At 41.1% G+C, this 22,881-nt stretch overlaps 1 protein-coding gene across 4 annotated transcripts in view; it reads right to left on the reverse strand.

Annotated features, from left to right (window-relative positions):
- Window positions 1-22,881, reverse strand: part of ANO6 (anoctamin 6) — a 190,587-nt gene that overhangs the window by 43,999 nt on the left and 123,707 nt on the right. For all 4 annotated transcript variants that reach the window (XM_036019148.1, XM_036019149.1, XM_036019150.1 and 1 more), the window contains 6 exons: window positions 12,193-12,258; window positions 10,990-11,274; window positions 10,668-10,781; window positions 8,508-8,623; window positions 5,216-5,350; window positions 3,557-3,659 (listed from right to left, as the gene is read on the reverse strand). In XM_036019148.1, the coding sequence (XP_035875041.1) occupies window positions 3,557-3,659; window positions 5,216-5,350; window positions 8,508-8,623; window positions 10,668-10,781; window positions 10,990-11,274; window positions 12,193-12,258 (819 nt within the window). The remainder of the gene's footprint in view (window positions 1-3,556; window positions 3,660-5,215; window positions 5,351-8,507; window positions 8,624-10,667; window positions 10,782-10,989; window positions 11,275-12,192; window positions 12,259-22,881) is intronic.

A 22,881-nucleotide genomic window follows, 5' to 3' on the forward strand; every position in this document is an offset into this window, starting at 1 on the left:
CTAAAGAAACTTCTAAGCTGCTTCTAAGGAAATCTCGACTTGGTTTCCGGAAACTTTTTTGGTTGCCCTTTATACTGCTGTAAAGTGGGTAAACCTTCATCAAACTAAAAACATTACTTTCATAAGACATTATCCACCTAATCCTCTACTCATACATCTATTTTCCAAGGCAGATGCACCTCAGTCATCCTCAGGGGTGTCCAACCTCTTGGCGTCTCTGGGCCACATTGGAAGAAGAAGAGTTGTCTTGGGCCACACAGTCAATACATTGTGATACATAATCACACACACACAAAATCTCGTAATGTTTTAAGTAAAGTTACAGTTTTGTGTTGGGCGGCATTCACAGCCATCCTGAGCTGCATGCAGCCCATGAGCCACAGGCTGGACACCCCTGTACCCTGGTCAGAAGGCACAACCCCCAGTTGCTGCCATCCAATCATTCCTCTCGACAACTCCCGCACAAGGGAGACAATTAATAGATGAGCGTGTGCCCTGGCGATGCAGGCTCTCCACCTACTCCTTGGGCCCTGGGACTCCACACCCATGTCAAATCTTTTAGCTTTGACTCTTTCAGGACCATCTTCTCCAAGTTGTCTTTTAATGTGATGTCTTATCCCTTATTGAAAAGTTTTATGGAAGATAGTTTTGTGTGTTATCCTGTTGTCATTGACAATTCTGTCCAGTGTTACTGCTCCTTTGGGAGTCAGTGCGCACCCCTTTCTGTCTGGTACCTCCGTCCTGGTCTTGATACCGCCACCCACCCACTTTAAAAAGAAAAAATCCTGTGAATTCTTCACCCTACCATACTGGGGGAAAAAAAAAGCCAGTGGAAGCACATCTGTCAGTGTGAGGGAAAAACAAATAGGAAAAGCTTGAAAAAGCAGGTTTACTGCTGATGCCAAGATTGCACCAGTTGCCTGGTTCAAGGCAGGGAATGTACCTTGTGCTCCTATGAGTTGTAGGTAGGTGGCTTAGACACACTTACCATTCTTGCACATGGGTAAGAATCAAGGACCCTAGAGACAGAGTGAGATGGCTGGCCTCTCTGCTCTATGTGACCCACAGTGACATGGAAACAGGAAGCAGGAAACAAGGTAAGCACGAGGCTTTCTCAGTAAGAAGCTGGCTTGGCCCGCTTGGCAGAGGGCACAGAGAGGGAGAGCCAGCAGCGTGACCAGCAGCCCCGAGTCAGCACTCTGCTGCAGTCACGTGGGGTGGGGAAGAAAGAGAGCGCTGTGTACGTAGGCCTGATAATGTTTATAGAGGACCCAATCAGAATCTAGAAAAGCGACCATTTGCTATGCTTTCTTCCTACAAAAAAAAAAATCAAAATTGTATAGCTTAATGTATTTCTAAGGACAGAATATTATGATTTACCATGTTTCCCTTGTATTTTGCCAGCCAAAAAGCTAAGAACTTTATTCAGCGCTCAATGACACACACAAAATATCAATCCTGATTATTTCCATAACCGTTTCTTCATGTCCCTGATCCTGATTTCACATTTCTACTTGTAATCCGCTAACCCTTTTAGCACACATGTCCATTAGTGAACACTCCATCTCTTCCCAAAAGAAAGGCAGAAATAAATATATAAGTAAATGTGTAAATAATGAAATAACTGAAGTAACCAACAAAGAGAAGCATAAAAAGGCTCTCTACACATTTTTTATTCATTCTTTTGCTCATTTTTAATATATTTCCTCCCCTTTATAAATCACTCTGACAGGCTCAAGGGATCTTTCAGGAAACTGGAACAGAATGACTCATTTTTTCCGAAACAAGGAAAAATACATCCACAGGGGACACATTTGAAAGTCACATGGTTAAGGATGGGTAGGTGGAGCAGGAGAAACGAGAAGAGAGATTGGGGTGGGGTGTGTGAAAGAGAATTTCTCCAGGAAAATGGAATTTACAGTCACACTTCAGAGCACACTTTGCCGCTGGTATTGTTGCTGACCGCGGCCTTACACCCAGAGCCTGGGGACGCACACTGACTCCTGACCTTTGTGAGTTAACATCACTGAACGCAGCTTTCCTCATACTCGCTTCAAGTCTTCTGTTTTGCGTTATCTATGACAGATATTTGTAGCCTAGAATTGGTGTCGGTTTCGGGGGTGGGCAATGAAATTTACTCTAATGCATAAATTAAGTGTAAAAATCCATGTGTTGACAATACCCTGCAATCATCCTAATTACGCAGCGGAGTGATTTTTCAAACACAGAGCTCAGTTTGAGAGTGAAGCCTGGTACCACCGTCAGCTGCGAGGAGCAGGGTAATGGCAGGACTCGCAGAGCCGCTGTCAGTTTCCAGCTTGATCAGTTAACAGGTGGGTCACCTTGAGCAAACTATTTAATCTCTTGGATCATCCATGTTTCAAGCTGTAAAACTGGCATAATATCTGTTCTGTCCCACGGAGTTGTTGTGTCAAAAGTGATAAGCCCAAGACTATGCAAAGTACAAAATATAAAGTGACATCACTAGAGTGGTACTGCATTCAGTTAAAACAAGACATACAGCCCTGACTGGTATAGCTCAGCAGACTGAGCTCGGCTGCAAACCAAAGGGTTGCCAGTTCGATTCCCAGTCAGGGCACATAGCTGGGTTGTGGGCCAGGTCCCCAGTAAGGGGCATGTGGGAGGCAACCACACATTGATATTTCTCTCCCTCTTTTTCTCTTCCCCTCTCTCTAAAAATGAATAAATTAAATCTTAAAAACAAAACAAAACAAAACAAAAAACAAGACTCACGTGGAGGAGTCAAAGTATTCTGTGGTCATATAAGTGTCCCTAAACTTTTGGAGTGGGACAAGGGAAGAGAGGAAGGATCACACACACGAGGGAGAGAATGTGTCAGTGCTGTTAGGAAAACTCTGCAAAGCACGCTGAGTTTCTCCCTTCCTATCTGCAGCTTCTGGCATGCCTGTCAGTAAGCTCCGTTCAGCCCCAGTGCCCATCCTAAATCTCCTGGATTTTGAGATGTCACAGAGCTCCAGACCATCTGCATGTATCAGGGGAACCAGACATGTTTTGTGGGAATGTTTTGAGACAAAGTGAGTATCTGTTGTCATTTATATTGTATACAAAACCTTTTTCATGCATATTTACAGAGACAGTCTAAATCTGACCAGCAGTCTTTAAAAATTCAAACAGAGTTTCAGCACACTTTAAAACTGGGAAAACACAAGTACAAATTTCAGGTTTCCACTCACTTGAATTAAGGAAAAATACTTATAAAAGTAAACCTAACAAATAGTATTCATGAGATAAGCTGAGTTTGAGATTTCTGCTTTGATTACTGGAAACACTCAAGTGGTTTCAATTCCACAGTTCCTCGCTGACTCTCCAGGAGATTTTTAGATAAGGCTTTTAATCTCAATTTATTATCTGTAAAAGGAGAACAAACATGTGCATTCCATATCCACCTTTCAGAATGAAGGGTTAGTTCAAAATTACCTTTCTGAATTCCTCAGAGAGAAAATATAATTTCTATGTTGTACTAACATTATTAGAAGAAAAAATATCTTTCATTACTTGGAAAAACAAAAATTACCTGTGAGGACTCGCAAGTAATACTGAGTTCCCAGAATGGACAAATGTTACACTGAGGACACATTATGATTTTGCCACCGATGTTAGGGTCACAAACTTCTTTGCTAGAGAAAAAAAGAAAATTTTAATTTAATTTTAAACATTTAATGAATAGGACTTTCTAGCAGGATGACAAAATCCAACATCCATTTATCATATGAAAACAAAGCTAAATTCTTGTAAGGCTAGGAATGGAAATGTACTTCATCAACCTGACTGATAAAGGCTTGCTCCACAAAGCCTATAAAAAACTGTACTTAATGGTAAAATGCTGAAAGTATTTCCTTAGATCTGGAACAAGACAATGGGCCTTTCTCTCACTTCTTCTCAGTGGAGGTCACTCACAGTGCGGTAAATCAAGAAAAGCCAAAATGGGAGGATTGATAAGGAAGGAAAAAAAAAACTGTTATTCTAATAGATTACATGATTGCCTATATAAGCAATATAAGCAACTCAATAGAACCTGCAGATAAATTATGAGGATAAGTTTGCAGGACATAAAATTAATATGCAAAATATATCGAGGGTCACTACCAACCTACAACAATTAGGAATTAATTTTTTAAAATACCATTTTTCAATAGCCTAAAAGGTATAAAGAGCCAAAGAATAAATCTCACTCAAAGTATAAGATTTATATAAAGGAAATTATAAAAATGTTCTGAAAGAGTGAAATACACATAGTGAATCTTACATAAGTGGATAAGTTATCATGAGCACAATGTGGAAGAATCAATATCTAAAGATGTCACTTCTCCCCCAAATAAGCTGTAAACTGAATTAGAAGACCAAAGGGCTCAGAACATTCAAGACACCTCTAAAAAAACAAGGTGCTGTTGGCACAGGTTGAGAAAAACAGGCCAAGATAACAAAATAGAGTTCAGAAGCGACATCTACATATGCAAGAGCTGCCTCAAGAGCACGCCGGCCAGGCAAGTCAGCCAGGTGAGAACTGACACAGCACAAGCGAGGCCGCCACAACGCCGTAGCAACCTGGTTCCTAGCAGCTTCCTAGCAGCACTGACGAAGCTCAGCGCTCCGGCACCCACGGACTCCTCTTCACACAGTGCAGCGGGTGTCCGAGGTCCAACAGCCAGCACAAACTCACTCTCTATTGCTTATTTTTCCCTCCCACTTTGTAAGGGCTCAATTTTTTAAAGTAAAGCAAAAATGAAAGTATTGTTTTCTTTAAGTTCTTAAACATGCATGCATAAAAACACCAATTTTACCAGTTTTGCCACTGAAACTTTGAAGAAACTATAGCTGCTCCTGGCCCACATCTTTAGGGCTAAGGAAAGCATTCCTCTGGAGGCCAGAAGTTCAAGGATGATCCTCTCTCTAGACCTCAGTTCCTTTTCAAACAAAGTATTGTCTTAAAATATTGAAGTGTTTCTTAAGGATAATAATCCTGTCAGAGAGACTGGGCTGCATTATCTAAGAAAAAAATTTTCCACTCCACTTAATTAATGTACTCCAAACAGAAGGGACGCATCATCCAAAGCAGTAAGTGTGCTGTGATGAGTCTTCTTTTAGTACAAAAGTCTAAGGCCCGGAGAATAATTTTATGTCTCATCGACTTTCTGTGTGTGTGGTAATAAGGGGAAAAAAAAGCAGGGGTTACCTCCAGGTGCAGTTATTTCGGTTAAGAAAGCCGTAGAGAAAGCACGCCACGCCCACTACTGCTGCCAGGAGGAGCATCTGAGTGTAATAGCCCAGCCAAGCAAAATAGATTCCGATCTTCTCTCCATAGTATTTCCTGAAAAAAAGACAGAAATTATTTTTAGAAGATACAAATAATCACTCGCAGCTTCATCTGAATATTAATTTCTGATTTTAAATACAGAAGCCTTTGCGCTTAAACTCTGACTCAATTCACATTAAAACCTACTCGTGCTCATAGCAGACCCAAATTTCCACTCTACACCAAAAAAGTGTTTTACATAACATGGAAGTACTGGTCACTGGTTAGCCTGTTGGAGCAAAGTAAACCAGGATCGAGCAAAGGAAGGAAAAATGCTGCATATGAAGCAGAGAGAGAGAGAGAGAGAGAGAGAATCACCACCATTCTTTGTAAAGACCAGCACATTTGACACATTTTCTCCAAAGGTGATTCTTAATAAGCATGGAACAAGTGAACCTGAACAATCTGCTCATGGTTACCTGTTTCTGCTTCTCTAGGGAACTTCCTTGGAGCAAACAAAATGTAAATCACAAGTAATAACAATGACTGATACAAATAATAGTTGGTAGTGGAATGTGCCTCTGATCAAAATATTTATAAAACTCATTGTGAGAGAGGGAGAGGTCAGGGCGGAGAGGGCTGAGAAGTCCACTGCCCTGTTGTACTCCTTCCTTCTAGCACTTCAGTTTCCCCGCTAGGTTTGAGAAACTATCGATGGCGTGCTCTGGGGTAAAACGGAGAGGCCAGGTAGTCCAGACTGGAAGAAGCAGGGCTGGGAATCGGGAGACTGTTCCTGAAAGGGAGGTAAGTACAGTTGGGCAGAAAACAACTACTAAGGTTTAGGGATAAGGAGAAAATAATGAAAAGACTGTGTAAGTAATCATTGCTGTTGTTGATACTTTCTAGACGGATTCATGTCACTCTCAGTATTGGTGAATAGAACCAAAATAGTTTTTTTGAACCAAAAAAGTATTAAGTAATTTTTGTGACAACCAGGGAAATGTGAACACTGATTAAAGAGTACTCTGGTTACATTTAAAAGAGATCTTCTCATGTTACTTATGAAATGATATTTGGAATTTTCTTCGAAATAATCCTGTGGAGGGGCGTGGGAAGACGGCGGAGATAAAAATGAACAGGCCTGGCTCTGGGGTTAGAGGTCTTTGGAGCTGGGTGATGGGGTACATGCAGGTTTGCTGTACCCTTCTCCATTTTTATGACTGAAATTTCTCATAACAAAATGTAAAATAAAACAAAAGAACAACTGTTCAGTGTTTTATACCGTGAGGCTCTCCTCTTCTCCTCACCCTCCCCATCCAATCTATCACCAGGCCCTGTCAACTCCACTCCTAAAATATGGTTCAAATTTGTTCCCATAATCTCTCATCGGGCCTACTCTGCTGCTCCTCTCCTGTCTCCCTGCTTCCTGTGCCCCCCCGCCCCCCGCATTGTCCTCACTATCTCTGCAAAATGTGAACAAGATAAAATGACTTGAATGCTTAAAATATCACAACAACACTTAGTCTAAACTCCTTCCGCTGCCCTGCTAACTTGTGCCTGATCATTCTCCTTCTCACTGGTACTGGCCTCCGTATTTCCTCATATTTGACAAGTGTGTCTGCACCTCAGGGCCACTGTGCCAGCTGCCCCTGTGCCTGGAATGACTTCTTCTCATTCTTCAAAGTCCTGGGTCCTTTTTACCATCTGGGTCTCAACTCAAATGCCATTTATTTAAAGATACCTTTATTCCCCTTCACACTACCCCCATCTCATCACTGTTATTTTCTTCATTTCTACCAGAAATTGCATTTGTTTGTTTTTGGTTTATCTCTTTCCAGCAGCTTTTCCCAAGAGACATAAGCTTCTGGAGATCAGGTAACACTGGTGCTTTGAGAAGACAAATGTTGAGCTAGACATTATATTCACGTGATAAAGTAAAAACAGTATCTAACAACATTGGTGGGTCTTTATTCCCAGTTCCTGGGAGGTCACTTCTAAACCCTTGGAAGTTTCTGAGATCAGGCTGAGTATCTTTGCTATTCACGGTGGCCCCGTGGAGAGTTTGCACGAATGCCCTGACTCAGGAAGCGTGCTGGCCATCTGCCAGAGAGACCAACCATGTGAGCAGAAGACTGGGGCTTTGAGCCGCGTGCTACTGGTCCGGCCTCCGGGGTGACAGAGGGCTGGAGACTGAGCCACGTGGGTAATGGCTCGATCAAGCATGCCTACATATTGAAACCTTAGTAAAAACTCTGGACAGCAAAGCTCAGAGGCCCAGGGGAGGCTGCCTGGTTGGCAGTGCTCTGAGTTCTGTCCCACTCTGAGATCTCTGCCATGAGGGCGACCCTGAGTCCCCAACACCTTACTTCAGTGACTGCCAACCTTTGCCATGTCCTGGCACACACAGACTGATTACTGAAATTCTGCAGCACACCAAAAATATACATTTTTGGCTGATGTGACAAAAAGAGCTATAATTTTGATTGATTTACAAAAAGAAAGTAATAATAGTAATTATTTACCCTTTTTGCTCCAAAGTGACTTCTTAAAAAAATTAGGTGCCTATACTTGCATGTAAGGATTTCTGGTACCAAGAATTAATCAATCAGATGCAACATTATTATGCCACATGACCAACAATGCAACTCTATTATATGACCTAAGGTAATATTTATAATTCAAGACAGGGCATTCACAATGGATGTTTTTTTTTCTTTTCTTTTTTAATTTTTATTTTAATTATTGTTCAAGTACAGTTTTCTGCCTTTTGCCTTTTACTCCCATCCCGGCCCACCCCCCCCCAGCCCTCCTCACCTCCCTCCCATCTTCACCCCTGTTGTTACTGTCCATATGTCCTTTATACTTGTTCCTGCAAACCCTTCCCCTTTTCCTCCTGAAATTCCCTCCCCTCTTCCCTCTGGTCACTGTCAGCCTGTTCTCTATTTCAGTGTCTTTAGTTATATTTTGCTTGTTTGTTTATTCTGTTGATTAGATTCCTGTTAACGGTGAGATCACATGGTATTCATCTTTCACCACCTGGCTTATTTCACTTATTTCACTTAGCATAATGCTTTCCAGTTCCATCACAATGGATGGTTTTGTTGTGCTGGCTGCTGTTATATTTTAAATTTGACAATCTAAGGGAAAAGAGGTCAGCGCCCCTGACTAAATAGTCAGGTACTGCGTGTTTTAAAAATCATTGTGGCGCACCGATTGAAAGTCGCTGCCTTACCTGATAAGATCCAAGGGCTGCTTCTTGTAAATGCTTCGGGGATGAGCCCACTCCCTGTACAGAAGATACCGCTCGTTCGGGCAGCTGGAGTCCGCCGACGGGTGGCTGAAGTTGCACTGGGGAACAAAATCCAACAGGTGAGCATCACAGCCCTCCCCTGTTCACAAGTTTGTTTATTAAATGTGGTGCTAGTACTCCACATCATTGGTGAATAAAGGGACCTTATTTGCTAAAGCGGATGGAAATGCCATGTAATTTTCACTGATTCTCAACCATAGGCATTAGTAACCCCAGGAGGGCCATTTGCAAATGTGGGTGGGGAGGAGTGCTGGGTTGTCACAACCCTAAGGAATGCAGCAGGTGCTTGGTGGGAGCCTCAGAGATGCTGATGTCCCACCAGGGGCTCAGTCCTAAACAACAGGAAAACTGGGCCACTCAAGTGCCAAAGCTGCCACCACAGAGGGACACCTGACAGCACCGCCCACGCCCTGGACACCCAGAGGATGCAGGGCTCCTAAAACCCAGACTTCTTTCCCCCCAATTCAACAGTCATTCAGTGACAACACGAGAATACAAATAACAAAAAAGCTTGATGCCATGTTATATAAGCTTAGTTTATTCAAGAAATGACACCCCCTGCCTCTGCTTAAATTCAGTCGCTCTTCTCTCCACCTGACTGGTTTTCCTTCTCCCCACAGCTACAGCCTGATTACCACCCAGCCAAGCCTTAACCTGGGTCCCGACCCCTGCCCGCCTCCCTTCTAAATGCCACCTGAGGTCACTCCTCAGCCTGGATATGGCACCTCTGCAATGACATGAGGCTTTAAAAACAACAGAACTGGGCATGGCCAGACACCAAATGAATACTACAGAACCTTGGCATCCCAGATCATATTCATGTGGGCTCTCTGCGAGTTTCCCCAAAGCTCATGTTATGCCGTTACTGCTCACTTTGCTGGGGCACAAATATAAAACACATGGCTGGGCTGCTGTGTGGGTCTCTTAAACAGGAAGCTCAGCATCTGCTTCTCCACCTTTCTGTTTTCTGTGTGAGCACGAATATCAAGTAGCTGTTCAGTGCCCCAGTTTTATCATTTCATACTGTACATTTCAATGCAGCCCTCATCCACAAATACATGTACTGCACAGTAGCAATTATCAGTCTCAGTGTTTGCTTTCTTTGGTCTTAGAGACTCAGAAAAATTGCTGGTGAGTATAACAAAGTAACAGTACAATATGATATAGTAGTTCACTTATTTCAATGGCAGAATTTATTTAAAGCGCTCAGATAGCATTTCCTTGCATGTATGGAATCACTAAGGGTCTGAAGCAGTCACATTTAAAAATTTTCGTTTCATGTGAGATGTTATCAGCTAGAGAAGGGCTCTTGAATGTGAGGAGGTGCTACCATCTCAGAACGTAGTCCTTAAAAAATGTCGGCACCCCGACACACTGCCATGACGAAAGGAACCCAGCAGATGCTTTTTAAAAAGTCCTGTGATGTTTCAGGGCCCAATCTGAAATGGTATGTCGGCGGGAAATTAAAAAAAAACTATGTTACAGAAAATGATAAATGAAAAGTTCTAATATGTTATTTTTGGTTACAGAGAACTAATGTTCTTCTGGTTGACAATAACATTTGTTGGTAATTATGAAAATAGCTAATACATACATAATACTTAATACATGCCAGGAACCAGGAACTGTTCTAACATTTGACATGGATTAATTAAGCCACGTTGCAATGCTGAGGTAGGAACTATTATTAATCCCATTTTATTGATGAAGAAATTGAGGAAAGGAGAAACTAAATGACTTTCGCAAGGTTGTCAGCTAGAAAATGGTGGAGCAGGCATTTTGGGCCCCGGGCCCATGCTCTTAACTACTGGTCTGCACTGCTTCACATGTGAGCTACGAGAGAGCTCACGACTGTTAGTTCCTTCATTCCCTCCTTTAAACTGAGGGCCTTCTGGCTACGTTAGATTTAGCAGTGAACAATGCAACCTGGTTCCTATTCTGGATAAAGCTTGTAATCTTTTGACATACTATTTTTGTTTTACCAAAAAAAAAAATGTAAGTGAGATCAATAAGATTAGCTCTTCTCTATTAACACTGGAGTATACATTAGGCCTTTTATTTCGTTTTTGCCATTTGACTTACATCATGGAGAGGGAAAGCTGCCTTGTAGATCCCGGAGTTTACAAGTTTGTTAATCCCAAACTTTTTGACGTTGTCTCTTACTTGATACTTGATCCGAGAGAGGATGAAGTAAACCTAAAAGGATTCCAAAATAGAGTGTATGGTTTATACAGTGTAACTAACCAGTCATTGTTTACTATTGGCGCATTTCTGTAGGCGCATTTCTTTTCTTTCCTGTGTGTGGCAGCTTCTAAAATCAAAACCAAGCCAACCAAACCAAACCAGTAATTTTTCAACAGGTTGCAAATCACCCCAAGGCAGCCACCAAATTGTTTAGACTTACGATGCGGCTTCTGGTGGCTGGATTAAAGAAGGTATCTCTATCATGAATGTAAAAATCTTCCATCCGGTTCTTCTCAAACGGGGCAGTGAAAAACTCTTGCTCTGGCTTGATGATACTTTCGTCCACTTGGAGGACTTTCGTAAACCAGTTGAAATTCCCGAAGGGTGTCCGGGTTTTCAGATCACTGGGTTTCAGAGGCAATTTGATGTGCATTATCTCAGCGTAAGTACATAACACCTCCCAGGGGGCATGCACCTTCACAAATACAAGCCTGTCATCCAAAACCTATTTTGGAAGAACAAAAACACAACAGAGGAAACCAAACCAACTATTTTCACAATTTTAAAACACACAGATCTTTCTTATGTTGCTGGTAGTTAAAACACATGTGTACACGAACACATACATAGATGCTAGTAAAAGTGAAGATACAATAAAAAATAGACTTGCAAACCATTGTAAACTCCTTGTGTTAGAGATTATTTCTTGGTTGGAATTACTAAGAAAGTATTTTAAGTTTTTATCCCAATTCTGTCATAAAATTACTAATATTTAAAATGAAGGACAGCAAATTTGTTAGCTTGCCCATTATTTCATCCAAATTAGTGAATAAAAACACCAGAATATTCATTGCAATGGTATTGTAATAACAATTTTTTAATTTCTTAAACTTAGAGCTATTTAATTGCATATCTGTTCAATGTCATGTTATATAGTAATTATAAAGCATGTAAAAGAATGTTTAACATAGAAATGCATTTATGATATATTAAAGGGAAAAAAGTAAATTAAATCCCTATGATATAATAATTTCCCTTTTTGGAAGAGAAAATGTATAAATTTGAGCAAAAAGTTTAGAAGGACTACAAGTTTATTTATAGATAATTAAGATACAGATCATTTTTATTTTCACTATTCCTACAGTTTCTATTTTTTGGTACACTATTACTTATATAATAAGAGAAATCTTTAAACAGATTCTTAGAAGACATTGGTCTATTGCTTCATTCGTCAGTTACTATGAAATATCTGCTGGCTTCAATCAGGAGCAAACGCATCCCATAATGCAGAGACTCCCCTCCCAGCCTACAACTGAGGTGCAGCTGGGGCTGCTCGTTGGAAATGCCATCCCAGCATTCCCAGCGGCACACAGGTTCCCAGGGACCACGGTCAGCCAAGGGTTGTAAAGGGACGACCGCTCACCGATCTTGTTGCTTCTAGCTGCAGGCCATCATGGATGAGGTTAGATTCATATGCTTGTCTTTTCCTCTGTCAAAAGAAATGGGAAAATATGTTAGACCTTTAGTTTTACTAAAGGCAGAAAAGGTTACTGGCCCTTGCCCCTGACTGAAAAAAAATAGAAACAACAAATTAGTTTGAACCCGATGGAGACATTTGCTCAAAATGGCACAGAAGCAGTGGAGGTGCCCTGGCTGCTGGCGACCAGTGGGTGCCGGTCCCTCGAGGGAGTGTCGCAGAGGACACCTGGATTTCTGTCTTTGCACTCTGGAAAGCCCTCGGGCATCCCCGTGGGTTTTCAGCCATTGGAGTACACAAACACCCCTACTTTGGGCACAATTCCCAAAATTTGGGCTTATAAGAAGTTTCACACACATTTTCAACACCATCCACTGATGTCATATACCAGTGATAGCCCAGAGCTAACATCCTAAATTTTCAAAATTTTATTTCCATACTAAATATTCAAATGGTTCAATTTGGACACGTGTATTTCATCTCTGCATGCCTCGACCAAATTCAATAAAACAACACAGAAAATTTTGGCAAAACAAAGGAATTTTTCTCTCTGCAAGAGTGAAATGTTTCTGAAGCTGTAAAAAACATCGAACTCTACAAAAATAGAGAACAATTAATAATATATCTGTCCAGGTTACACGGCCATGTGAAAAGACACAGAATATAGTCCTGTATTTACTGACATTAAATTATGTTTTTGGCTAGAGTTTTAGCCAACTGTGTCCTAAGTTATAAGGGAAGCGGCTAAAGGCAGAGATTTGTTTGATTTTTAAAAGAATGCTCCGGAGGATGAAGTGGTAGTGCTGCCCGACAGACGGAGGGAAAGGAGCGTGCACTGGGGTAAGGCGCACAAGCTCTGAAAACAGACTCCGGTGCTCAGGTTCTGTGGCCGTGACCTGGCAGCTCCCTGACCCTTGGCGGGAAACAAACTACTCTCTTGCCTCATTCTTCTCATCTGTGCAACGGAGAAACCCTTACCAGTTTTCTTCTGAGGTTCTCATGAGGATTTATATGATTTAAACCACGGAAAGCACACGAATGAGAACTTGCATCTCTAGTAATCACAGGAGATAAACTGGACCAATTCTCCCACTGGGGAAAACTGAGAAATCTAGATTAAAAAAAATTCTTTTTAACTTTCATTGCTAAGACGGAGAAAAATTACTGAGCCCTGGCCAAGGTAACCAGTGGGCCTGGCGGTCAGGCCACACGGCCCAGGCAACACCAGCACGATTTGCCAGCTGTGCTACAGGGGGTGCCTAGACATGTGAAGCACCTAATGAAGGTACAGCAGATACTGTATGAAAAAGGCCAACAGTAACAGGTGGAAAGAATGCACCTGGCACTTGGCCAAATGTCAGTCCAAGTAGAATCCCTAACATTTCATGGAATTATCAGAAACAGAACATTGCTTTATTTTTATATTTAGTAAATGGTTATATAGTCCTTACAACATGCCACACACTGTACCAGAGCTTTGCAAATATAACAGATTTAATTGCTTGTTACAATTTGAGCATACAATAATCACTCAGAGAAAAACCAGCACGTACTACAGCTCCCCTATTAATAAGTAAGCAACTTGCCTAGAGATGCCAGTCCGGTGACAGTGAGAGCTCGAGGTGCAGCTTTCGCACTCTGCTCCCAGCAGGCGACTGCCCACCCTGCCAGCCTCCCACCCCTGGCATCTCTGCAATCCACCCTGCCCAGTTTTCCACCCCTAGTCCACCATATCCCCAACCTCAACCAGGAAAGTTGATTCAGACTCATCCTGCTTCATACCTAGGCAGTATTTCTTCACTGGATCCTAATTCTCCTATTTTGATCCTTGCATAGTAGCCCACTCCTAGTTCCAGATTGCTTCTTTCTTTGCTATTGCATACAAGCATTGTGGATCCTGCAAGTAATGTCCAGTACAGTTGGCACAGAGTGCATGCCCCATGCATGGTTGTTGAAAGAATATACTCAGCAAGTTATTGATTCATTCTACAAACACTGTCTGGGAGCATGCTACAAAGTGCTGATGATTCAAAGAATTTGAAATGGTGTACTGTAGAGGAACTACAGAGAAACTCAGTGTCTAGTGATCTCGGAGGCTCCCAATGCAGGACTAGAACATTTATTCATGTGTTCCGTGGCAGTGAAATGGACATTGGTCACTCGTTATGGCCACCCCACATTTCAACTCCTGCCAGAGCCCACATCCATGACAGATAAAAACTCGGACACTCCTGTTCTTGTCTCCTGTGAAGTTCCGTAATGGGCACATGAGATAGGCTGTACTTAATCAGACCGCCCACTCTGCATATCAGAAGCTAGCAATGGAAAGAAGTCTGGCCAAGCAGAAACCATTCTGGTGGTTGCGAGAGCAAATGCCAGTTCCAGAGACAGTAGAGCTTTTGGGGACCACGGCAGGTCAGTGGCGCCAGCAGTCGCTCTGGGCCCAGGCTGGCAACCGCGCTTTCTCTCTCACACTGGCTCTGCATGGGATTTGGGGCACTGCTTCTGGCTACCTCGTCTCCAGGCTTGTCTGCCCAATCCTTCAGGAGAACCTGTGAGCTCTCTAACGTTCTTCTGATAAAAGTCCTCGACTGCTGAAATTAGAGCTCATTTCTGTTACTTGCCAGCAAGAACCTCGGCAGAGAAGCCACAAACTAGGGACAACTTGTTAGCCTAAAACCTAAAACACTGCACAGGGAAGGCGGCAGGTGTTCTGAGTAGAACAGACACTCTGACTTCCGTCCCTTCAGAGATGACAACTCACCCCGAGTCTGTGCAAGGGGCCACTCAGACTGTCTCACTAGCAGGTCATACACAGGATCCACAACTGTGTCTTCTGTATCCTCTATATGAACGAGGACTAATTTCAATTAGGATGGGAAAGCTCAGACTCAAGGACTTTAGCTCTTGTGGGCAAATGTCTTTCTAGTTAGAAGAGTAGAAAAATCAGTCAGAGGAGCTTCTCCAGGGGCAGAATGGGTATGTTAACAACTGAGTGCTGGAACAAAGAAATCACATAATTCTGTTAACTGGCCTTATTAGAAAGTTGCGCTCCAGTCACAGTTAGGGTCTCCGAGATGCTCAGCTGTCTCCTTGCGGGCCTTCACTCACCCACCAGGGAGCTGTTCCAGACCGACAGACTCCACACCTATCTCCCAGACCAGCAGGCTCTGCGAGTGACCTTGCCTCCTTTGTCACAGGGGAAATGGCAGCCGCTCACCTGCAGTGACCTCCTGCAGGTGTCTTTATACCCATCAACCGCCGGCCAGGCCTCTTCTCGGTGTCCGAGGATCGTATCCTTTTCTTGTCTCACCTTCAGCTGGGTTCGGCAGTCCCTCCCCTTCACTCCGTGTTCTTCATTGCTCTTCCTCAGCTGACACGCACCCTCAAATGCTTCACATCTTTAAGAATATTCAACCCTTCCCCAGCCCTGCCTGCTCTTCAATTACCATCCCGCCCCTAGAGATGTTTGTCTTTTAATCTTGATATCCTTGGCACTGAGGCCTCTAACAGAAGAAACATGCATTAAATGTCTAATGAATGAATGAATAAATTGAGTGGATGGTGGATCGATGGCTGTTTGTGGAAATGGACTGGTCTGAGGAAAACAAATTCCTGCAGTGTAACAACTGAGCTCCCCTGTCATGAGCCTGCAAAATGTTCCACAACCCTTGACTGATGGGCATTACAGAACATGACGAAGAAGGAGAGATTCGGTTTAATTCTGAGGTATATGGCCACCAGATAGCTCAGGGCATCCAGAGAGAGCATGAAGTGATTTTCAGACCCCATGGATGCTGAATGACTACATGACAAAAGGGGGAATGTTTGGAGAGCTGGTGATGAACCAGCTCTACTGGTGGGCAGGTGTCATCACACATACCAAACACAGACCACTCCCGCCTTGGTCGTACCTGCCGCATCGCCGAGACTGCAACAGGCTGCATGGTGACGTTGGTTAGACAGGGCTCCTCCTCTACAGGATTTCTGAACTGCGGCTGGGGCTTCTCATCCTTTTCATGGGATTCTCTCCTCTCAGATTTCAGTATGCTACATTGTTTCTTTAGCCCTTGCAGTTTCGGTTTGCTTTTTTACTCTGGGGCATTGAGGTTAGATTAGGAGTCAAAACTCAAGTCCTGGTTCTGCAATTTGCTAGCTCTGTGATGGGCAGATGAATTCCGCAAGCATCCGTGGCTTCATCCCAAAAGTGGGAAAAGAAATGGTTTCATCTTTGGGTTTTCTTAAGGGTTAAGTGTGATCATGGGTATAAAGTACCCAGCATCATGCCCTTCAAACATGCTCAATTTACCTTATTTCTTAAAAAAAAAAAACTTGTTTATTCTATAGGTCTTACAGTCTCAGCTGTACTTTTTAAAGTCAAACGTCTGGGCAAGAATAGGTAATTCCCACTGGGCCTTTACACTGGGCACCCAGTGACATCTGAGTCCCTCCAGTGGGACAGCAGTGATGCCATTCTGCCAGAACGCCAGGAGACGCATCTCGAGGCTGAGCCACTCAGTGCCCGTCTTCTCGACTCTTCCAGACCACTCGGTCACCCCGGTTCCTGGACTGTCTTCTCTGCCGTCCGATGGATGTACAGCCTTTTCATTCTCCAAAGAACATACACGCCTTTACATTGCCTCTCTTTTGCCCCATTGAGGAGAGTCACTAATAAGAGCACATAGAACATGTGGATATCACAGATGCAGAAAAATGAGGCACATTTCTCTTCCACCTCATTGTCATGGCATAACATGCTGACAGGTGGACGTTTTTATTTATTAACCAATCTCAAATTGTTGGATATTTAGGTTGTTTCCAATTTTCACTACTACGAAAAACTTTGTAGAATAGTCTTTGTGTATCCATTATTACTTCCTCAGGATAAAGTCCTAGAAGCAGAATTGTTAATCAGAGTGTACACAACTTTAAGTTCTTTAATATGTGTTGCCATACTGCCCTCCAGAGAGGTTATACTAGTGTATCTTATTTAGTTTTTATCTAGTTCTTTACAAAGAACTTCTGAGATATTTGCCTGATTTTTCTCAAGATAATTCGTAGACCCTGGAGCTGGTTTCTATAATACTCTGTATTTTACCACTAACTATAAATACTTACACAGGCTGAATCAAGGATAGGACATTTTTATTTGCTTAAATATGTTAACATATCAGTTTGATTTTACTTTAGTAAGAAAGTTATGTTGGTAGTGATGTGGGCTCTCAGTTCTTGAATTCATGCAGGAAAGATTTTGCAACAAGGATCCAAGTGATTTTGAGAGTATAATTATTAAAGCTGGGAACAGTGAACAAAGGAAGGTCTTAAGATAGAAGAGGCAAGATCATGGCAACAGGAGTGAGCCTAGGCAAGGTGCCTTGGCCCTTTAAAAAAAAGTTACATTCTGGAAGGGCAAATAAAGTGCTTCTCAGATAAGGTTAAATTAAAGGAGTTCATCACTGCCAAACCCTTATTATGTGAAATGTTAAAGGGACTTATCTAAGAAAAAGAAGATAAAAAATATGAACAGTAAAATGTCAGCAAACTCACAGTTATCAACAACCACACCTAAAACAAAAACTAAATAAACAACTAGTTACAGGAACAGAATCACAGAAATGGAGATAACATGGAGGTTTATTGGCAGGGGAATGGGAAGGGGAGAGAGGGGGAAAGTTACAGAGAATAAGTAACATAAATGGTAGGTAGAAATAAACAGGGGGAGGTTAAGAATAGTGAAGGAAATGTAGAAGCCAAAGAACTTATACATATGACCCATGGACATGAACTAAAGGGGGGAATGTGGGTGGGAAAGGGTGTGCAGGGTGGATGGGAATAAAGGGAGGAAATGGGATGACTATAATAGCATAATCAATAACATATATTTAAAAATAAAATATAGATCAGATAAAAAAAGTTATTCTTCTGCCCAATTTTCCCAATACCATTTACTGAATAAACTATCCCTAGTCTACTATATGTGCTTGCTTCTTTTGTCAAATATTTACTATAAAGGTAAATTTATTTCTGGGCTCTCTATTCTGGTCCATCAATCTGTGTGTCTGTTGTCTGTTTTTAGTTCAGTACCATGCTGTTTTGATGACTATGGCCTTATAGTACAGTTTGATATTAGGTAGCGTGATTCCTCCAATGTACTTCCTTTTCAAGATTGCTGTTGCTATTTGGGGCCATTTATGGTTTCATATAAACTTTTCAAATATTTGGTCTAATTCTGTGAAACACATCATTGGTATCTTGATAGGAATCTACAGATTGCTTTGGGTAGCACGGGCACTTTAATGATGTTAATCCTCCCTATCCATGAATACAGTACATGCTTCCACTTATTTGTATCTTCTTTAGTTTCTTTTTTCAGTGTCTCGTAATTTTCCAAGTATAGCTCTTTTACATCCTTGGTTAGGTTTATTCCTAGGTACTTTATTCTTTTTGAAGTAACTGTGAATGGGACTGTTTTCTTAATTTCCCCTTCTGATCATTCATTATTCACATACAAAAATGTAACTGATTTCTGGATATTAATTTTGTATTCTGGTATTTTACTGAATGCATTTATCAGTTCTAGTAGTTTCTTGGTGGAATCTTTAGGAGTCTATGTACAGTATCATGCATTTGCAAATAAAGACAGTTTTACGTTTTCCTTTCCACTTTGTATACATTTTATTTTTTCTTCTTATCTGATTGCTATGGCTAGGACTTCTAGTACTATGTTGAATAAGAGAGGTGAAAGCAGACATCCTTGTCTTGTTTTCAATCTTAAGGGGAATGCTTTTAGTTTTTGCCTGTTGAGTATGATGCTGGCAGTGGGTTTGTCATATATGGCCTTCGTTATGTTGAGGTATGTTCCCTCTATTCCCACCTGGCTGAGAGTTCCTATCATAAATGAGTGCTGGACTTTATCTAAAGCTTTTTTCTGCATCTGTTGATATGATCATGTAGTTTTTATCCTTCATTCTGTTTATGTGGTAAATCACATTTACTGATTTGTAAGTGTTGTACCAATCTTGCATTCCCAGAATAAATCCCACTTGATCATGGTGTATGATGTTTTTGCATTGCTGTATTCAGTTTGCTAATAATTTATTGAGGATTTTAGCATCTATGTTCAACAGGGATATTGACCTGTAATTTTCTTTTTTTGTAGTGTCTTTTCCTGGCTTTGGAATTAGGGTAATGCTGCCCTCATAAAATGACTTTGGGAGTCTTCCCTCCTCTTGAATTTTATGAAATAGTTTGAGAAGGAGGGGTATTAGTTCTTCTTGGAATGTTTGGTAAAACATGTGAAGCCATCTGGTCCAGGGCTTTTGTTTGTTGTCAGTTTTCTTGATTATTGCTGCAATTTCATAGGTGAAATGTCTGTTCAGATTCTCTGATTCTTTCTGATTTAGTTTTGGAAGGCTGTATATTTCTAGGAATTTACCCATTTTGTCCAGGTTGTCCAATTTGTTGGCATATAGTTGTTCATAATATCTTCTTACAGTCCTTTGTGTTTCTTTGGTGTCAGTTATTATTTCTCCTGTTTCATTTCTGATTTCATTTATTTGGGTCCTCTCTCTTTTTATCTTGATGAGTCTGGTTAAAATTTTATCAATCCTGTTTATCTTTTCAAAGAACCAGCTCTTGGATTAACTGATCTTTTGCATTGTTTCTTTAGACTCTATTTGGTTTATCTGTGGTCTGATATTTATTATGTCCTTCCTTCTACTTACTTTGGGCTTTGTAAACTAGACAACCTTCTAATGCCACACACGTAGGAATAAATTCAAAATGGATTAGGGACTTAAATGTTAGACCTAAAGCCATAAAAATCCTAGAAGGAAACCTAGGCAATAAAATCTTGGATATCACTTGTAGCAATATTTCTTTTGATATATCTCCTCAGTCAAGGGAGACAAAAGAAAAAATAAACAACTTGGACTACATCAAATTTAAAAAAGTTTTTGTACATTAAAGAGACCATCAATGAAATAAAAAGACAACTCACTGAATGGGAGAACATATACACTGATACATCTGAAAAAGGGTAATATCCAAGATTTATAAAGAACTTACAAAACTCAACACCAGAAAAACAAACAATCCAATTAAAAAATGGGCAAAGGACCTGAATAGACACTTCTCCAAAGAGGACATACAGATGGCCATTAGACATATGAACATCACTAATCATGAGAGAAATGCAAATTAAAACCCCAATGAAACATCATCTTATACCTGTCAGAATGGCTGATCAGCAATAAGTGAACAAACAAGTGCTGGTGAGGATGTGGAGAAAGGGGACCCTTTTGCACTGTGGGTGAGAATACAGATTGGTGCAGCCACTGTGGAAAGCAGTATGGAGATGCCTCAAAAAATTAAAAATGGAACTTCCTTATGACCCAGCAATTCCACTTCTGTGAATTTATCCAAAGAAACACTAGTTCGTAAGAACATAAGTACCCCTGTGTTCATTGCAGTGTTATTTACAATTGCCAAGATATGGAAGCAGCCCAAGTGTCCTTCAGTAGATGAATGGATAAAACAACTATGGGACATTTACACAATGGAATACTACTTGGCTATAAAAAGAGAAAAAAAAATTACCCTTTGTGACAGCATGGATGGGTCTGGAGAACATTATGCTAAGTGAAATAAGCCAGTCAGAGAAAGACACATACCATGTGATTTCACTCATATGTCAAATCTAATGAATAAACTGAACTAACATGCAAAATAGAGAGACTGATACATAGAGAGCAGGCTGACAGCTCTGGGGTGGGAGGGAGGCTGGGGAGAGGGGGGATCGAGCAAAAAGGAAAAAGGACTCATAGGCATGGACAACAGTGTGGTGATTGCAGGCAGGGAGAGGGGTGTAAGGGGGATAATTGGTAATGGAAAAAATATAATAAAAAATAAAAAGAAAGAAAATCACTAGGGAGTACGCCTGAGCCCTTCCCTGCCTTCTTCCTAAGGTGCATATCTTTACTTTCTTTTTCCAAGGACCCTCCTTCTGCCTCAGTAACTTGTTTTCTGAGTCCACACAGCCCAGCTGGCTCACTTCTTCTGCCTCCGTGACTTTCTTTCTAGAGAGCCATGGTTGCATTTCTTAGGTTTCACTCTTCCTCATGTTTTCAAAGGGCCAAGACAGCTCCACCCAGGCTCACTCCTTCTGCTATGATGATGCATCCTTTATCTTAAGACCTTCCTTTGTTTTCCTGTCCTCATCTTCAATAAACATATTCTTAAAATCGCCTGGACTCATGTGAAATCTTCCTTGCATGAAGTCAATAACGGAGAGCTCACATTGCCACAAACAGTTCTTGTTATTTTACGTTGGCAAGGCAAGTCACAAAGAACTAGTGGAATACTTTAAAAGTTGACCAAACCAGTTTTCTTGGTTTGTCAGGTAGCTACAGTAAATTAGCATACACGCTATATTTGTCAAACAGGCGCATAACGGGAAATGAGTGCTTACTTAAGAAAAGATTGCTCAGGCATGTTTAATATGAAATCATTATCTTTACTTCTCTGTAGAATTTACACTTAGATAAGTAACTGTGTTCTTGACATTTCAAAAGAATTGGTTAGAGCTGCCTTTCATGTTAAAAATGACAGAAAATTAATATTGTATATTGCCTGACACAGCCATTGTTCAATAAATATTTGTTGAGTAAATGAATATCGGAGGCCATACAATCTTTCACTAAACATTATCTACATGCCTTGTTGGAAAACCTTACATATAAAAAAACTAAACTATTTTCTATAGTCTATGATCTATATTTGGCAGCACAAAATGATTAAACTAGACTACTGGCTCTGAAAAAAAGAAGCCAGTTGTACATTAAATTGTGCAATAAATTACTCTTTTTCTAGGGAAGCAGATTTATTGGCATTGCAACCTGGATTTTTTTTTTAACCTACTTCTAGTAAAGCCAAAGTGACTAGAACCTTCGAGGAGCTACGCACGTCACAAAAAGATGCAGGGTGCTCTATTACTGCTGGTGGAGGACAGTGCTGGGGGTTCAGGGTGAAAAAAGACAAGAGCACCCATCTCAACTCCAGCCACTGATATTTTATTCATAACTCCTTTTAGAGGTTAGTAAAGCTGTCAGAGAAATAAAGAATAACAAAATCAAAATCACAAAGGGCAGACTGGCTTAATTAAGGAAGCTTTCTGTCCCTAAGCACCTTAGATTACACATCTCATTTGGCTTAATAAAGTCATTGTTGGGCAGGACTTGCTTGTGAATGACACAGTAATGATACTGACGACAAACACCCATCTACCCTTTTCTCTATGCCACCACCCAGCTTTTTCAGCATAAAGAGCAGGGGTTGTGATGTCTGGGAAGTAACATTTACCGAATTTTACTGTGATGATAATAAAGCACAAACCATTTGGGATTAATGAAATACACACACAGATTAATTTCAAATATTTTACAGCTTTTTTAGGCAAAGTAGGATGATGCTGTCACTGTATTTTTCAACTTGCCAATCTCTGTTAAACCTACAAAGATGGAGGAGGAAAAAGTCAAAGGTACTTAATTTGTGCAAAAAAATTAGTCTAATTACTCTAAGTGCTATTTATTAGTTATAAATTTGGCTTATAATAATCATGTGCTCAAGAAGGTTTGG

Source organism: Phyllostomus discolor, chromosome 2 (assembly GCF_004126475.2).
Source record: "Phyllostomus discolor isolate MPI-MPIP mPhyDis1 chromosome 2, mPhyDis1.pri.v3, whole genome shotgun sequence".
Classification (NCBI taxonomy): Eukaryota; Metazoa; Chordata; class Mammalia; order Chiroptera; family Phyllostomidae; genus Phyllostomus; species Phyllostomus discolor.